At 35.9% G+C, this 19179-nt stretch overlaps 1 protein-coding gene across 2 annotated transcripts in view; it reads right to left on the minus strand.

Annotated features, from left to right (window-relative positions):
* Positions 1 to 19179, minus strand: part of ATRNL1 (attractin-like 1) — a 779810-nt gene that overhangs the window by 560092 nt on the left and 200539 nt on the right. For both annotated transcript variants that reach the window (XM_010859292.1, XM_010859293.1), the window contains exon 20: positions 5100 to 5193. In XM_010859292.1, coding sequence (XP_010857594.1) covers positions 5100 to 5193 — 94 coding nt within the window. The remainder of the gene's footprint in view (positions 1 to 5099; positions 5194 to 19179) is intronic.

Here is a 19179-nt window from a genome sequence, read left to right on the forward strand (position 1 = left end):
GACTCTTTTTTATTTCTTCCGATCTTGTTAAACCTTTCTTGCATCTTCTCAATCCTTGTCTCCAGGCTATTTATCTGTGATTCCATTTTAGTTTCAAGATTTTGGATCAATTTCACTATCATTATTCGGAATTCTTTATCAGACCAAAATTCCATTTATAACCTGGTCCTATAAGTTTCCATGCTAACAAAGGGGCTATGATTCATCTCCAAAGGCCGTAGCACTATCTAATTTTTTTAATATAAATTTATTTATTTTAATTGGAGGCTAATTACTTTACAATATTGTATTGGTTTAGGAAAATTCATTAAGTTCTAGAGATGCCATTCCATCATCACTGAGAACCACTGACCTAATAAATGGATGTTTCCTTTGTCCAACCAAAATATTTTGAGCTTCATACTTACTGGGTACAATATATAACATATTATTGACTTACACTTCCTGTTTGTACCTGAGTAGAAATGAGTAGCTTTGCAACTAAAAGAGTAACAAAGATCTTCATTCTTTATGCAGAATATTGAAAGGTACAGGAAAGTAACTACTGTAGTCATGGTGAAACCATGGGAGTTGGCCAGACGATATAAGTATATACCATAATATTTTATCAAAACTTCTTCCACCTATTTTCATCTGAAATCTTTTATTTCCCACCAAGAAACATCCGTATCTATCAGAAGTATTGTCAGAGGTTGAAAGAAAAATAAATGAACCACTGACCTTCTTAAAACTTCTGACCTTCTTTAAACACGCATTGAAAATGACAGACATTGTATTGTACATAATGCAAACAAGCATCACCTTCACATTGTTAACTGAGAAATTTTACAGGAAAAATATGTGTTTTCCTTAAAGTCTGCATGTTGCTCCTCAAATTGAAAAAATTTTCCAGAGAAACAATTTTCACTCATTTCATGTTAGCTTGTATTTTCACTAAATTCATTTTTTTAACTTACCAATTTTGGGTTCCAACTGTGTTCAGGCCAGTGCCAGAATGAGGACTCTACCATGGCAAGATTAATAATTTGGTGTTCCTTTAAATAAATATTTTGACCCCATATTGTAGGCCTGCCCAGGATGTCTGCTATTCCTCTCCCCCTATCTTACACCACAGGAAATGCATTGTTAAAATTTTCTCTAATTATTTCCCGCGGGGTTCATAGAAAGACTAAAAAGGGTGGGGACCTGCAACTCCACATTCCCAAGACCTTCATATTATTGATGATGAGCACTTGAGCACTAATTTATCAACTGGACATTTAAGCTTCCTGTTGGCTTCACTCCATGTTAGTCAGTATTTATCATCTCTCCCTGAAAACTCTTGCTTCTCTTTAGATTTCTGGCCATTTGGTCACCCTATAATCTCAGGACTCCAACGCTTTCAAGAAAACTCATGAATCTGCATTTGCCCAGCTTTACTTCTTTCATTGTAAAGGTGGGAATGATGCTTTTTCCAGCTCTCTACATCCTTGAGCAAAAACTAGAAATGCTATGATCATGTTCATGTTTACTTCTTTGCTTTACTAATGTTGTTTCCCCTTCCCTTTACTATATTCTATACTCAGAAAACTTGAACTCTCTCCAATTTTCATCTTAAATATGCCCTGTTCTAACTATCCTTATTCTTCCATGATAAATCAATCATTCCTTTCAGTCCTCATTCAGTATTTTCTTCATTCTATTCCATTAAATAAATTTGTTGAGCATTTACACTGTGGTACTGATGCAACAGTCCCCAAAGAGTTTCACCCAATAAAGGATACAAGCAAGTACACACATCATACATTGGAAAAATTCATAAATAGGAAGAGACTCAATTTCAGTTTGGAGAGGTTATGAAAAATCTACCAGAAGATGTGATGTCTAGCTACATGTGCATGCTGTGCTAAGTTGCTTCAGTCATGTCCAACTCTCTGTAACCCTATGGACTGTAGCTCGCCAGGCTCCTCTGTCCATGGAATTCTACAGGCAAGAATATTGGAGTGGGCTGTCATGCCCTCCTCTGGGGGATCTTCCTGACCCAGGGATCGAACCTGTCTTTACATCTCCAGCATTAGGTGGATTCTTTACCACTAGTGCCACCTGGGAAGCCCCCTTCTAACTACATTTGTTGTTGTTCTGTTGCTCAGTGGTATCCATCTCTTTGCAACTCTTTGCTTAAAGCCAAACAGAAATTATCCTGGAAAGAAGGAAAGGCACATTCATAAGCATCTCAAAGCACTAATGTAAGAAAGTAGTGTAGTATATTTTGCGTAGTGTCTCCACTGAAGTAAAAGCCATGTGTTATTCATCTTCATTAATAGTAAGAAGCACTCATTTAATGATTGTCTACTGACATGAGTGACTAGCTTTGCTTCCTAACAAGAGCGTTTTTTCCAGTATAAGCACATGGCAGGAAATTACGTTAAGAATGAGGACCCTACATTTCCCTGGCAGTCCAGTGGTTAAGAATCCACCTGCCAATGCAGGGGACATGGGTTCAATCACTGGCCTGGAACGATTCCACGTACCGCATGGCAACTAAGCCCTGGAATCACAACCACTGAGTTCACACAAGGCAACTAATGAGCCCAAGCACCCTAGAGTCCGAGGTCTGCACCAAGAGATGCACCAATGAGAAGAGCATGCATTGCAACGAAGAGTAGCCCTCACTCACCCCAACTAGAGAAGACCTAGTGCAACTAAAAAAAAAAAAAAAATCAATTAACTTCAAAAAAAATTTGTGAGGATGCTAATGTCACCACTGCCCCACAGTAAAATAAAGAAAACAAATATTTATAGCAAAATAAATATAGGTATTTAATATAAATATGTAATGTAAACACTTTTATTTTATAAATATATTATATTATGTAAATAATTACAAATATAAATATAAATAAATAAAACAAGTAAAATGAAAAAGCAATGAGAGTAATTCTATCTATAAAAACTCAGACAGAGTGAAGTAAGTCAGAAGGAAAAACACCAATACAGTATATTAACGCATATTTATGGAATTTAGAAAGATGGTAACAATGACCCTATATGCAAATAGCAAAAGAGACACAGATGTAAAGAACAGACTTTTAGACTCTGTGGGAGAAGGTGAGGGTGGGACGATTTGAGAGAATAGCATTGAAACATGTATTTTACCATATGTGAAATAGATCACCAGTCCAGATTTGATGCATGAGACAGGGTGCTCAGGGCCAGAGCACTGGGATGACCCTGAGGGATGGGATGGGGAGAGAGGTAGGAAGGGAGTTCAGGATGGGGAACACATGTACACCCATGGCTGATTCATGTTAATATATGGCAAAAACCACTGCAATATTGCAAAGTAATTAGCCTCCAATTAAAATAAATAAATTAATTTTTAAAGAAAAGAAAAAAGAAAACAAACAAAAAAACTATCTACAAAATATGCCCACAATTCAGTATTCTGATTTCTCCCATACTTGTAAAAAATTTCCCCTAATTATAGTAAGTAGCAGTAAAATGTACTTTCATCATTCAGAAATACATAAATTATTTTTCTAATATTTCATGCATATGTCAAATTTTATAACCGTACATCTAAGCTTACAAACCGATGAGTTCAGTGAATTAAAATACTGTCTCTTTCACCTGGAATCAAAAATGTGTTACTAAAGTACTACATCACATAAGAGATAATTATTATGGATGAATATGCCATTTATGAAAAAATAAAGTACAAATTTAAACTGTCAGTGTTTAAAATGATATTAGAAGCTCAACAAAAATATTTGTTGCTTAAGACCAAGATCTACTACATAAATCACTAGGAAAAGGGAAAGCAAGGAACCAGGGCAAATGAAAATGAAGGGCTCTTGTTAAGAATCTATTAAAATTTTAATATGGCAACAGCAGAACATTGAATCAGGCAAGAAGCTCTTCTAAGCACGAGGCCCTGTGCAAATGCACGTGTCACATGACCACCAAGTTAGCCCTGCTTATAACAACCAGTAAATGGCATTGCAAAATACCGGTGGCATCTCTGACTTAAAGCATAGGACTCCGCTTAATTGAATTGGTACTGAGAACAAAATAGCCTTCCTTAACAGGAATTTCCCTGTGATCTTACGCTTTGACTTTACTTTTAAGTTTAGAGACTATGGAGAAGGAATAAAAACTTGTTCTGCTCACCTTCTCTTGAAAATCTATGACACCTCAGAGACTAGCCAAAGACAGGATCATCTAACATGAAAAATGCAGGATAATTCTACAGCAAATAATATATTTGTTCTAAGTAAAAACAAGCAGAAAGATCATTTTCCAAGGCTAACAGGTTTCTTTGGATATAAACTTTTATTTATATATAGATAGATATAGTTTTGGAGATGCTTTCTTAACTTTTAAAATAATTATGTGGTTTATGTCAAATACAGTATATTATCTCTAATACAAAGACAAGTGCATGCAGATAAATAATTAAAAACTATCAAAATGACTTTAATATATAAAGAATATGAGTAAGAAAAATCATTTAAATAACCTAAAACAACTTGTGTTTAAAGTTACTTCTTTTGGAGATGGACGAGAATCAATCTTCAGATTAACAACTAAATTACAAAAAGACAAAAACCACTCACGAACTACTAAAAGCAGAGTAACAACAAGAGTGGGTTCATGTCTAATGAAACAACAGAGAAACAAAAGAAAATGAGTATAAGAAACCAACGGAAAGGCTTAATGAGATTTTGATGATCAGGATTAATAATAAAAGATTTAAAACAAAGAAATGCACAGAAACATTGAATTTCAGTTCTTTAACAAAATGTAGAGGAAAATTATAAAGATAGCCACCCAAATTTGAGATTTCATATATAAGATGTTCTAGAAAAAATAAAAATATTTCTTTTTATCAGAAAGGTACAAAAGACAAATATTCTATGGGCTCTGTTTTAAAACTTCCACAAAATTGTCATTTAAAGGCTTAACTTTTATGAAGATTGATAAAATGCAAATCAGCATAGTTGATAATAATATTGGTTGCTTAACTAACACAACACTAAACTTCAAAGGGAAACCTGTAGTAATTACTTCTACAGCAGAAATTTAACCCACAAAAGTTCTATAAAGTAATTTTTACTTACAATTGGCATTGATCACCTTTTATTCCTTTAGTTGTGCAGAAACATTTTCCTGTGTGCATATGACAAATATTTGCATGGCCACTGCATGTACAAGCTGTAAGTCAAAACCAAAATGATATTGAACATTCCCCATCACAAACATGTACATCACATTTCAGGGAAGATTTTATTATCTTATTTTTAAAATCATCGATTATCCTCTTGCCACCCAAAAACTAGGGTTATGATATGGGTTATTTTTAATTAAAGGGAAGTTAAGTTACTCATTTAAAATTTTTTGTGAAACACTTCAAAGTCTTTGGAGTATCCCGAAGTCTAGTGTGGATCCAAATATTTATCTCATCCTTTTCTGGATGTTTTTCCATTTCTAATTTGGAACATCTACTTAATAAAATGAGTTTCAAAGAGCACAAGATCTTTAGAGTCAAACAACTTAGCTACAAAATGCACATCTATAATCACTAGTTTGTTGACCTTGGGCAATTTATATAACCTCCTAGTCTTAGTCTCTCTGTCTTCAAAAGCAGGGAGATATTCTTGGGACTTTTGTGAGAATTAAATGAGATAATGTATTTTAAATTCTGAACACATATCAAGGACTTAGTAACTATTACCTCCACTACTGTTACCACTGTCAACAATAAAATATAGTGTTATGTATTGTATAAAAAGTTTATTTGCCCAAAAATCATTCTTTTAAACTTCTAAAGTCATTCTCAGTTTTAGTATTCCGGAATACTACCTGAAACATGCCACAGTATAATAGTTATGCCCAGTGAATTTGGTTTATATGAACTCATTTCATTTTCTTACTCCACATTCCTTTGTTAAAGATCAGTGTTCCAAATATTTAGGACACAAACCTCCTACTTCATTGTGCCAAACATCTAATCAGCCAGTCCATTCTAGATTCTACAAGGAAGCATCTTTCTTGTATCTGACCTTTCCTTTCCACGGTGATAGCCATCACTCAAGTCCTGTCACTCACACTCTGACTGATACCAATATAATTCAGTAACTGATCATTCCACCTTCAGTTCGACTACAATTTCCTCAACCTTCAGACATGTTTTAAAAAGATAGGGCTGATCATGCCATTAGGACTTTAAAAAACCTTTAATGAGAACTATTGTGTTTCTTCACACAATCAGCTAGTTAAACAATTCTACTGATAAAAATGAAATTATTTGGCTTTTTCCTGATTTTCATACACGTTTAAAAATGAGATAATGAGTCACTATTTTGATCAAAATATAAAATACTGTCATGTGGAGTTATTTGCTTGTGCATTCAGGATACCTATTGTCTTCTGCCTCTTTTTTAATTATTTTAATAGGATCCATTAGAACTTAATAATTACAAAGATAATTGTCATCCCCACATTTATCCCCACTGAGAACCACTGATCTAATTAATTTGTATTCCTAGGGTATAAAATCTATGTGGCAAAATATTGCAGAAACTAAGCTTCTCATTGCTTATGATCACTCGCTTTGAAAAAACACATAATTAATGTACAGTAAAAACATACAACCCTACATACACACAAAAAATAATATTGGTAGTAGGTAGATTTTTATGAACCTCGGTTTGCTTTCTTCAAGAGATGAGATTTTCTTTCAAGATTTTCTTTCTTCCAGAGATAGGCATACCAGACCACCTTACCTGCCTAAGAAATCTGTATGCAGGTCAAGAAGCAACAGTTAGAACTGGACATGGAACAACAGACTGGTTCCAAATTGGAAAAGGAGTACGTCAAGGATGAATATTGTCACCCTGCTTATTTAACTTATATGCAGAGTACATCATGGGAAATGCTGGACTGGATGAAGAACAAGCTGGAATCAAGACTGCCGGGAGAAATATCAATGACCTCAGATGACACTACCATTATGGCAAGAAGCAAAGAAGAGCTAAAGAGGCTTTTAATGAAAGTGAAACAGGAGAGTGACAAAGTTGGCTTAAAACTCAACATTCAGAAAACTAAGACGATGGTATCCGGTCCTATCATTTCACGGCAAATAGATGGGGAAACAATGGAAATAGTGAGAGACTTTATTTTGGGGGGCTCCAAAGTCAGTGCAGATGGTGACTGCAGCCATGAAATCAAAAGATACTTGCTCCTTGGAAGAAAAGCTATAACCAACCTAGGCAGCATATTAAAAGGCAGAGACATTACTTTGCCAACAAATGTCCATCTAGTCAAAGCTATGATTTTTCCAGCAGTCATGTATGGACATGAGAGTTGGACTATAAAGAAAGCTGAGTGCCTAAGAATTGATGCTTTTGAACTGTGGTGTTGGAGAAGACTCTTGAGAGTCCCTTGAACTGCATGGAAATCCAACCAGTCAATCCTAAAGGAAATCAATCTTGAATATTCCCTGGAAGGACTGATGGCTGAAGCTGAAACTCCAATACTTTGGCCACCTGAGGCAAAGAACTGACTCATATGAAAAGACCCTGATGCTGGAAAAGATTGAAGACGGAAGGAGAAGATGACAGAGGATGAGAAGGTTGGATGACATCACTGACTTGATGGACATGAGTCTGAGTAAGCTCTGGGAGTTGGTGATAGACAGGCGTGCTGCAGTCCATGGGGTCACAAAGAGTCGGACACAACTGAGCTACTGAAGTGAACTGAGGTTTTCTTTATTAGAAAAGATTTCTACATAACAGTGTTTTTCCTTCATAAAGAATATGCAAATAGATCAGATTACATTTGTGAATAAACTCTGGAAACACAATATATGAGAACCACAGAAATGAATGACAAGGTACAGAAATGCAAGGAAAAGGAAATTATCGTGAGCAAAAAAGGAACTCAGATGTACTGATGACAGGTAACATCATAAATAGTAAATGAATATCACATGATATCTTTTAATATTAACTTGAAGTTTCATAGTAATACTATTTGTATTCAAAACGACACTAAAAAACAAATGATATACATTAATATTTTAAAAGCTGGGTAAACATTTTATTTATCCTTATGGCAGAGCTAAATAATGTCATACTTGCAGTGTTTCTTTAAAGAATTATCATTGTATAGTAACTTTAATAATTTCTGAGATAGAAAAAAATTGTGTTAAAATACTTTTCAATGTAAACTCATTTTGAGAGAATTCCCTTGAGGTACTATACTTTGGGCTAAAATGGCACAAATGTATTTTAAATTCAATTGTTTAAAATGTATATTTTATGACATGACAATGTTGAAATTATTCTGTTTTTGTCAGCATTTGGGGTTATCTTTTTATGCTGAATAAGCACCTATAAAATCATCATACTGTGGCCTTTTATTTGGTAAATTTTATATGATGATTTTACAGCTTAGATATACACTAGAGGAACATTATGTGGTCACATGGTATTTCTGTTTCCCTATAATATAAATTTTCAATATCAACTTATAACCAAAACTAAAAAATAAGGATAGGAAAACAAATGCTATAAAAGTTATTTAAATAAATTGTATATAAAGAACATACTTAGAAAACTGAAATCGAACAGTAGTCACTGGCAGTATTTGTTTCAAAGTCAGTTTACTTGCTTAGAGCTTTAATTTCTACATCATTGCTATTTCTCACAAACACATACAACTTCTGGGAGTTGGGAAATCATGTCCATTTAATTTCCTTTCTACATTTCTCGCATAATTATACTTGATATTTAGTAGATATACATCAGGTTTCACATATAGTATGAATTCTGGCAAAGACAAATGTTCAAACAGCCACATGACTTAAAATTATATTTTCCTTCTTATATTTTTATTTACAGTTCTAAGTTCAAATATTCACTATCTGTGGCTTATGCAAATAGGAAAAAAACATAGTTGAAATAAAATAAATATGAAATGTCGATATCAATATCTTAGCAATCTGATTTTTCTCTCTAAAAACTCAAAAAGTACAAATATTATCACATATTAACCTGTTACTTAGAGTACGATTTTGTTTGCTTCTGGAAAGATAAGTCTCATAATTTAAAATATGTCATTTCATTTATGAGATTACTTTGTTTACTTGGGATACTGGGCACCTGTATTTGCCTAAATACAGAGTAAATGAGAAATTAAGAAATGATCCTTTCCCCAGAAAGTGAAGTACAGTGAAACTCAGTTATCCTGTCCTTGTTCCAGTTGTTGGATGCTACTGGGTGAAAGGCGGTACTCTAGAGCTACTCTGGGATATGATGGTGAACAGTAATCTACAACTTAAGGACTGGAACTGCCAAGTAAATGGCGCTGTTTTGAGGATTTAAATTACAGACTGAAAAGTCTTAAAGTGACAGGAGGGCTGTAAGTTTCATATTTTACATTTCAAAGCCATCTAACATATTGAAAAATGAAAAAAAACAAACTCTTAACCATCTGTTTAAGAATTAGTAAACTATATCTGTGAGGCCAAGTCCTCATTTCCTATTTTAAATGGCTCATAACTTGAGAACAGTTTCTACGTATGGAAACAATTGTGAAGAAGGAGGAGGAGTTGAAGCTGGAGGGAAAGAGGAAGCAGAGGAGGCAGCAGTAAAGCAACAATAACACCTGGGTCAAAAAATAATCATTTATTCTCTGATCCTTTAGAGAAAAAAAAAAAATGCCAACTCCAGAAATACAATCAGAAAGCCTGGAGTCACATAACTTGTCAGTTTTACATTCTGAGTGAATGTTAAAAACTAAGCTCTCATTTAAAACCAACAAGGGGGCTTCCCTGGTGGCTCAGTGGTAAAGACTCCATTTGCCAATGTAGGAGACACAGGTTCAATCCCTGATCTGGGAAGATCCCAGATAGTGGCAACTAAGCTCGAGTGCCACAACTACTGAACCTATGCTCCAGAGCACAGGAGCCCCCTAAGACCACACACCACAACCACGGAAGCTGCTGTGTCCCGGAGCCCGTGCTCCGCAACAAGAGAAGCCAGTGCAAAGAGAAGCCTGCACGCTGCAATTAGCCAGCAGCCCCTGCTCGCCACAACCAGAGAAAAACCCACACAGCAACAAAGATCCAACACAGCTGTAAATAAAGAAATAAAATGTATTAAAAACAAGGTTTTGGTTTTCCTTTTTGACAGAAGAGGGTCAGGCATAAACACTGAAAAATTTTGACCAAAATTAATTTCAACCCAACTGTCCTGGAATTGTATTTTTAATATCTTGTATTTCGCTTGGATAAATGAGTAACTTTAGTCATATTTCATTTTCTAACACTAGCAAGATAAATTTCTTGAACACCCCTAATCACTACCCATTAGTTTTTGCCCTCTTCAACTTTGACTTCTTATATTTTCTTTCTTTAATCTGTAGCTTTCATTCAGCTAAAAAAGTAGGGCAAAATGTTAATACCCTGTGCTAGAGAAGAGGCAAGAATGCCACATAGTATTAGAATCTATTCACAAACCAAACATCAATAATAAGTGAAATACCAGGCGTTTTTTTTCCCATATTCAGGTCTACCACCCAAAATTACTGCTTGGCTCAAGTTCAAATTCTAAATTCCAAATTATTGAATTTTTATCATGTCTCTTTTCAAATCTGCATTGCTTTCAATGAGATTATTTTTAAAAGTTGCATTGAATTGTAAAAACATAGATACACAGACAAATACATAGAAGCACAGATATATACACAGATAAAATTCACAGACAGACAAAACAGAGAAGAGAAACCTTTTCACTGTAGAAAAAATCTAACTGATATTGTAGAAAGGATGACAGAATTAGAAAATCTCCATTTGGAAAAAAAAATCATAAAAATAGTGGATCAAAGTTTGAAAAGTAATACAATATTCACATACTCCCAAAATATCTCCTACAAGACATTTTTCCATTAAAGGAGAAAATAGTAATTTCATAGTGAAGAAATCTGGCAGACACCACTTTAACCAAATGTTCATAGTGAACACTACCATTTACTGAAAGACGACAGCATGTAATTCCTGATATGGTGAGAAGAATTTAGCATAACTGCATAGGTATTTCTGCCAAAAGTGTGTAATCAAATGTTATGATGAAGAAATGTCACACAAAGCCAAACTGTAGTATTTTCAATGTTGTTGTCCAGTTACTAAGTCATGTCCGATTCTTTGTGAGCTCACAGGCTGTCAGTCAGTTCAGTTCAGTTGCTCGTGTCCGACTCTTTGTGACCCCATGAATCGCAGCACACCAGGCCTCCCTGTCCATCACCAACTCCCGGAGTTCACTAGACCACGTCCATCGAGTCAGTGATGCCATCCAGCCATCTCATTCTCTGTCATCCCCTTCTCCTCCTGCCCCCAATCCCTCCCAGCATCAGAGGCTTTTCAAATGAGTCAACTCTTCGCATGAGGTGGCCAAAGTACTGGAGTTTCAGCTTTAGCATCATTCCTTCCAAAGAAGTCTCAGGGCTGATCTCCTTCAGAATGGACTGATTGGATCTCCTTGCAGTCCAAGGGACTCTCAAGAGTCTTCTCCAACACCACAGTTCAAAAGCATCAATTCTTTGGCGCTCAGCCTTCTACACAGTCCAACTCTCACATCCATACATGACCACAGGAAAAACCATAGCCTTGACCAGATGGACCTTTGTTGGCAAAGTAATGTCTCTGCTTTTGAATATGCTATCTAGGTTGGTCATAACTTTCCTTCCAAGGAGTAAGCGTCTTTTAATTTCATGGCTGCAGTCACCATCTAGAGACATGCAAAAATAGGCCAGACAGGTTTCCTAGGACACCCTAAAGCAGAACAGTCTATGAAACCTTTCCTAAATTGAAATGGTGTAAAACAAAGGGGATATTAGCATAGGACACATCTTGCTAAGAATGTACAAAATAAATCAAGACAAAGCACAGATGCTCACAGAAGCAATTCTAAGCTACAGCAGCTTGATGCTGAGATGCTGAGGGTAATTCCCAGGGAAGGAGTTTGGTGGTACCACTCTTGTAGCTTGGGGGGTTTGCTGTTTCTCTAATTGTTCAGTCATTCAGTCATGTTTGACTCCTTGCAACCCCATGGACTGAAGCACGCCAGGCAACCGTGTCCTTCACCATCTCCAGAGCCTACTCAAACTCATGTCCATTGAATAGGTAACACCATCCAACCATCTCATCCCATGTTGCCCACTTCTTCTCCTGGCTTCAATCCTTCCCAGCATCAGGGTCTTTTCTAATAAATCAGCTCTACGCATCAGGTGGCCAAAGTATTGGGAGCTTCAGCTTCAGCATCAGCTCTTCCAGTGAATATTCAAGGTTGATTTTCTTCAGGGTTGCCTGGTTTGATCTCCTTCCAGTTTAAGGGACTCTCAAGAGTCTTCTCCAAAATCACAGTTCAAAATAATCAATTATTTAGTGCTCAACATTCTTTATGGTCCAACTCTCACATCCATACACGACTACTGGAAAAACAAGAGCTTTGACAATATGGACCTTTGTCCACAAAGTAATGTCTCTGCTTTATAACAGATGTCTAGGTTGGTCATAGCTTTTCTTTCAAGGAGCAAATGTCTTTTAAGTTCATGGCTGCAGTCATTGTCCACAGTGATTTTGGAGCACAAGAAAATAAAGTCTATCACAGTTTCCATTATTTCCCATCTATTTGCCATGAAGTGACAGGACCGGAAGCCATGATCTTTGTTTTTTGCATGCTGAGTTTTAAGTCAGCTTTTTCACTCTCCTCTTTCAACCTTCATTAAAAGGCTCTTTAGTTCCTCTTCACTTTCTGCCATAAGGGTGGTGTCATCTGTGTATGTGAGGTTATTGATTGTTCTCCCTGCAATCTTGATTCCAGCTTGTGCTTCTTCCAGTCCAGCGTTTCTCATGATATACTCTGCATATAAGTTAAACAAGCAGGGTGACAATATACAGCCTTGACATACTCCTTCCCCAATTTGGAACTAGTCTGTCCCACGTTTGGTTCTAACTGTTGTTTCTTGACCCGCATACAGGTTTCAGGAGAGAGGTAAGGTGGTTTTGTGTTCCTATCTCTTTAAGAATTTTCCACAGTTTGTTGTGATCTACATATTCAAAGGCTTAATGTAGTCAGTGAAGCAGAAGTAGATGGTTTCTTTTTTTTTTTTTTGAGTTCCCTTGCTTTTCCTATGATCCAACAGATGTTGGCAATTTAATCTCTGGTTCCTCTGCCTTTTCTAAATCCAGCTTATACATCTGGAAGTTCTCAGTTCACCTACTGTTGAAGCCTAGCTTGAAGGATTTTGAGTATTACATTGCCAGCATGTGAAATGAGCAAAACTTTCCAACATTCTTTGGCATTGCCTTTCTTTGGAATTAGAATTAAAACCGACCTTTCCCAGTCCTGTAGCCTCGGCTGAGTTTTCCAAATGTGTTGACATACTGTGTGCAGCACTTTTACAGCATTATCGTTTAGGTTTTTAAACAGCTCACCTGGAATTCCATCACCTCAACTAGCTCTGTTCATAGTCATGCTTCCTAAGGCCTACTTCACTTCGCACGCCAGGATGTCTGGCTCTAAGTGAGTGACCAGACCATCATGGTTATCTGGTTCATTCAGACCTTTTCGTACAGTTCATCTGTGTGTTCTTGCCACCTCTTCTTAATCTCTTCTGCTTCTGTTAGGTACTTGCCATTTCTGTCCTTTACTGTGCCCATCTTTGCATGAAATGTTCCCTTGGTATCTCCAATTTTCTTGAAGAAATCTCTAGTCTTTCCCATTCTGTTGTTTCCCTCTATTTCTTTGCATTGTTCACTTGGGAAGGCTTTCTTACCTCTTCTTGCTCTTCTCTGGAACTCTGCATTCAGTTGGGTATATCATTTCCTTTCTCCTTTGCCTTTTGCTTCTCTTATCAGTTATTTGTAAAGTCTTCTCAGATAACAACTTTGCTTTCTTGCATTTCTTTTTCTTGGGGATGGTTATGATCACCATCTCCTGTACAATGTCACAACATTCCATTCATAGTTCTTCAGACACTCCGTCTACCAAATCTCATCCCTTGAATCTATTTGTCACCTCCACTGTATAATCATAAGGGCTCTGTTTTAGGTCATACCTGAATGGTCTAGTGGTTGTCCCTCTTGTTGTTCGGTTGCTCAGCGGTGTCTGACTCTTTGTGACCCCCATGGACTACAGCACGCCAGCCTTCCCTGTCTTTCACTATCTCCCAGGGTTTGTTCAAACTCATGTCCATTGAGTCAATGATGCCATCCAACCATCTCAACCTTTGTCACCTCCTTCTCTGCCTAACCTCAATCTTTACCAGTGTAAGGGTCTTTTCCAATGAACTGGGTCTTTGCTTCAGGTGGCCAAAGTAAAGGAGCTTCAGCTTCAGCATCAGACCCTCCAGTGAACAGGGTTGATTTTCTTTAGGACTGATGAGTTTGATTTCCTTACTGTCCAAGGGACTCTCAAGAGCCTACCCCTCTCTTCAATTTAAGCCTGAATTTTGCAATAAGGAGCTCATGACCTGAGCCACAGTCAGCACTAGGTCCTGTTCTTGCTGATGTATAGAGCTTCTGCATCTTTGGCTGCAAATAATATAATCAATCTGATTTTGGTGTTGACCATCTGGTGATATTCACTGTAGAGTCGTATCTTGTGTGCACTAAGTTCTATGTTTAATAACAATAAGCATCAATGTTACTGGCCTGATTTCTGTAACTATAATGTAGGTAAGAGAATTCCCAGGTTTTAAAAAATAAATCCAAAAATGTTTAAGGAAAAGAGGGACATCAAGCCTATGATATTTAATTGAGAGATAAGAAGGAAAAAAACAAATTTGAAAGAATATCCTAAACAACTTTTCTGTGTAAAATTATGCTCCCCAAAATTAATAGACCTTTTTGACTTTGAAAAGATTAAATATATCTACACTTAAAAACAGACAATAAAATACACTTTTATGCATTCTACTTGTAAGTCAGTAATAACATGCTAACTGCATTTGAAGAGTTCCTTGTTTTTCTTGTATGTTACTAAGGGTTTGTTTTTATACTTTTGAGTGAAGGGACGTGGTTAACAATATATAAAATAAAAAATGATTTTATTTCTCAAGAAAATATTAGTCCCTACTTTTAAAAGAAAAGTCACCCCATGTGAAGAATTATCCAAATGCCTTCTATTACCAACAATGGGATTCATAATCACAATACAGCTTTGAACTTGAAAGAGTTAACTGCTGGCAGATAGAAGAATAAACAAAATATACTCTTAAAATCATTAAATACACAAATCATATAGTATAGGGAAATAAATATTTTTGATGTCAGCTGAAAACATTTATAGGATGATACATTCACTAAAATGACCCCAAATTAATAGGTTAGTGAAGTGAAATGTAGATGGTAAGCTTAGGGAAGTCAGACACCAAGATTCTATTGTATTGTCTGAAAAACTAGAAACTGAAAAGAATTACACAAATTCCATTTTATTCCTTATCCAAACTTCATATAACTCCTTTTATCAGTACTTAATGAAAAATTTACATACAAAATACTGGATTATTACTCAATATATGTTATAGGTTCAGACTGAAACACCATTTATAATTATTAAAACTAACCCTCATTTAGAGAAAAACAATATATATACTTTGAGTCAATATTGCTTCTTGCCTCTATTACTGAAAAATAAAACTGAAAAATTAACATGCCAAAAATCATAACCTGCTTTTTACCTCTGGCTCTAAAGTGAAACAATTGGTTGAAATGTGAAAGCCATCTAGCCAGAAAGTCTGAATTCCAACTTTCTCTTGGATTATATGAAAGTGAGTAAAACGTATCACACAAACATTATATTTTCTGAGTAACTAATTTAGCAATGGATTAACTGCATACCAAGCACAGTACCACTAACTATGTAATAGGGACACAAAGATAATATAAAATGAGTTTTTAAACGTAAGACAAAACTTTTCTCATCAAGAAGTTCACATTCTACTTAGAAAGACACGAGAACAATAAATTACAAAAACACTGACGGCTATCACCGTGAAGGTGCAAACGCTGCCTGAAGTCAGGATGGAAAGTACAAGTTTTAAGGCTGAATTTCCCCTCAGCTGACATTTGAAAAATGCGTAATGGAGTGCAGAGGCACAGTAATGTCCAGGAAAGTAAACATCAGAAAAACGGGTGAAGAGTTGGGTTAATATAAAGAAGCGACTGGAGATGAGGTGTAAAGAAACAATATTGTGAATATCATAGAGAAGAACAAATGATCAAGTGAAAAAAAAAGAGAGAAGATGAACTATTTAGGAATTATTACAACGGGTTAAGCTAAAGTAAAGATAAACACAACCAGACAATGGCAGTCCAATTATGGCTTTTAAATGCATAAGAGGTGACCACTGTTTATTCAACAGAATAAGTACATACTTGCTTTTGAGCACAAGAATCTGGGAGTCCACATTTGAATTCTGGTCCCATCACTTGCTGGCTTAACCTTTTACATGACTCTCTGGCCCTATGTCTTTTTTACTTCTCTGTAAAATGGATGTAATAGTACATACTTGAAAGAATGCTTAGGAGAGAATGAAAAACATTAGGGAAATTTCTTAGCAATATTCCTGATATAAATAACTATTAAATGTTAGTTATATATGTTTTTAATATAATTCCTGGAGCTTGGCTGACTAGGAAAATGTCAGAATCTTAACTGTGGACACAGAGAAGAAGAGAAGTAAAGATGTGGTAGAATATGAGAACCATGGTAGGATATTAAACCAGAAATATCCCTCAGGGTCAGAGCATGAAAGGCCTTGAATGTCTTGTCAAGGAGTTTTTATTTATTTCCAGATACTCTGGAAGCAATGAAAAATTTTGGAAATGGTCATAAAATCACTGAATTTTGAGGGAAGAACATGTGTCTTTGTCTTCTGATAAAGGAGGTATAAAGGTGGATTACAAATGGAGAGACTGCATATAAGGAGGGTAATCGTTCACTAACTCAACAAATATTTAATAAAAATCCATTCCATTTTAGGGCTTCCCGGGTGGCTCGGTGGTAAAGAATCTGCTTGCCGATGTAGGAGAAATGAGCTTGATCCCTAGGTCAGGAAAAACTCCTGGAGAAGGAAATGGCAAGACCTTAGTTTTCTTGCTTGGGAAATCGTATGGACAGAGGAACCTGGGGTTACAGTCCATGGAATCACAAAAGAGTCGGACACAACCTAGCAACTAAACAACAAAGAACAACACATAACATTACAGGTAATCTGTAACCTCCGTCAGCAGCCGAAGAGAAGAGGAATCACGAGGACCTAAACTAATAAGGGGAATGGAATACAAAGGAGGGTACAGATACCACACAACGTGGAGTCTGTCTGGGGCACAAGGGTTGAAGAAAAAGAAGAAGTCAAAGGTACCATAGAAATCGAGCCTAAAGATGCGGGTGAAGGGAGAATGTTCTTTCACATAATAGTTACTGAATCTAGTTTATGAACATTAATTTGAATAATAGTGGTCTTCTACAGAAATGCTTAATAAGAAGTCAAAAATAAGTTAAAATTGCTTAATAAACTAGGCTGTTATACATACAATTTATGCAAAACATAAACTATATGCTAAATATACAATTAAATGTTTATATAGTTGCTTTAAAGCTTAAAAGCATAGACCATGGTTATTGTAAAATTGGTAAATTTTATTTACTAAAATTTGAAAGAAAAAGCAATATACAAGGTATAGATAAAATTATATGTGATTAAGAAAAAAGCTAACACTTACATTGAGGTCTTATGATATATAAAAATGGACCTTTGAAGAAAAGGCATTTCTTCCTAAATAATATGTTAAGACAGACTTTAATATGTTTATGAACTATTTACGGACAGTATTTATGCTGGTGCTTTCTTACACCTGCTCTACGCATTTCTAATATGTAATTAACTTCGCCACCATCACTAAGTAGTTTTGAGATATGAAAAAGTGTGTATGTAAATTGGTATTTAGCTTGATTTTGCTTTTGAAAAAATCTGTAAGTATCAGAAAAAGATAAATACATGCTGAGAGTTTCTTAGTTAACCTCTAATTTTCTGTAGCATACTACATAAATGTTTTATATGTTTTAGAATATGAGTAGTACCCCCCAATTTAAATTCACCTCTTCATTTTCATCCTACGCCTGTCATTTGAAGCTAATAGGAATTCCTCAACATTTGTAGGTTTAGGGTTAGAGCCATTTTTGTCTTTAAATTATAACACCTTATCTTACTTTTTAAAAAACAAATTGTGCCAGTTCCTTGCAACATAAAACCTAAAGTAAAACATGATGAGGAAGCTAAGCATTACATCAAGCAAAACTAAAGGGAAACACTGAACACTTTGATGGTTTCTATCTTGCCCCCAATAGGTTAAGTATTATTATCTGGTCCCATTACTTCATGGCAAATAGATGGGGAAACAGTGGAAACAGTGGCTGACTTTATTTTTCTGGGCTCCAAAATCACTGCAGATGGTGACTGCAGCCATGAAATTAAAAGACACTTACTCCTTTGAAGGAAAATTATGACCAACATAGATAGCATATTAAAAAGCAGAGACATTACTTTGCCAACAAAGGTCCATTTAGTCAAGGCTATAGTTTTTCCAGTAGTCATGTATGGATGTGGGAGTTGGACTATAAACAAAGCTGAGTGCCGAAGAATCGATGCTTTTGAACTGTGGTGTTGGAGAAGACTCTTGAGAGTTCCTTGGACTGCAAGGAGATCCAACCAGTCTATCCTAAAGGAGATCAGTCCTGAGTGTTCATTGGAAGGACTGATGTTAAAGCTGAAACTCCAGTATTTGGCCACTTGATGTGATAAGAAGAGGTGGCAAGAAAACACAGAATAACTGTACAAAAAAGATCTTTATGACCCAGATAATCACGATGGTGTGATCACTGACCTAGAGCCAGACAACCTGGAATGTGAAGTCAAGTGGGCCTTAGAAAGCACCACTATGAACAAAGCCAGTGGAGGTGATGGAATTCCAGTTGAGCTATTTCAAATCCTGAAAGATGATGCTGTGAAAGTGCTGCACTCAATATGCCCAGCAAATTTGGAAAACTCAGCAATGGTCACAGGACTGGAAAAGGTCAGTTTTCATTCCAATCCCAAAGAAAGGCAATGCCAAAGAATGCTCAAACTGCTGCA

The sequence above is a fragment of the Bison bison genome, unplaced genomic scaffold, assembly GCF_000754665.1.
Source record: "Bison bison bison isolate TAMUID 2011002044 unplaced genomic scaffold, Bison_UMD1.0 scf7180017864456, whole genome shotgun sequence".
In the NCBI taxonomy this organism is placed as follows: domain Eukaryota; kingdom Metazoa; phylum Chordata; class Mammalia; order Artiodactyla; family Bovidae; genus Bison; species Bison bison.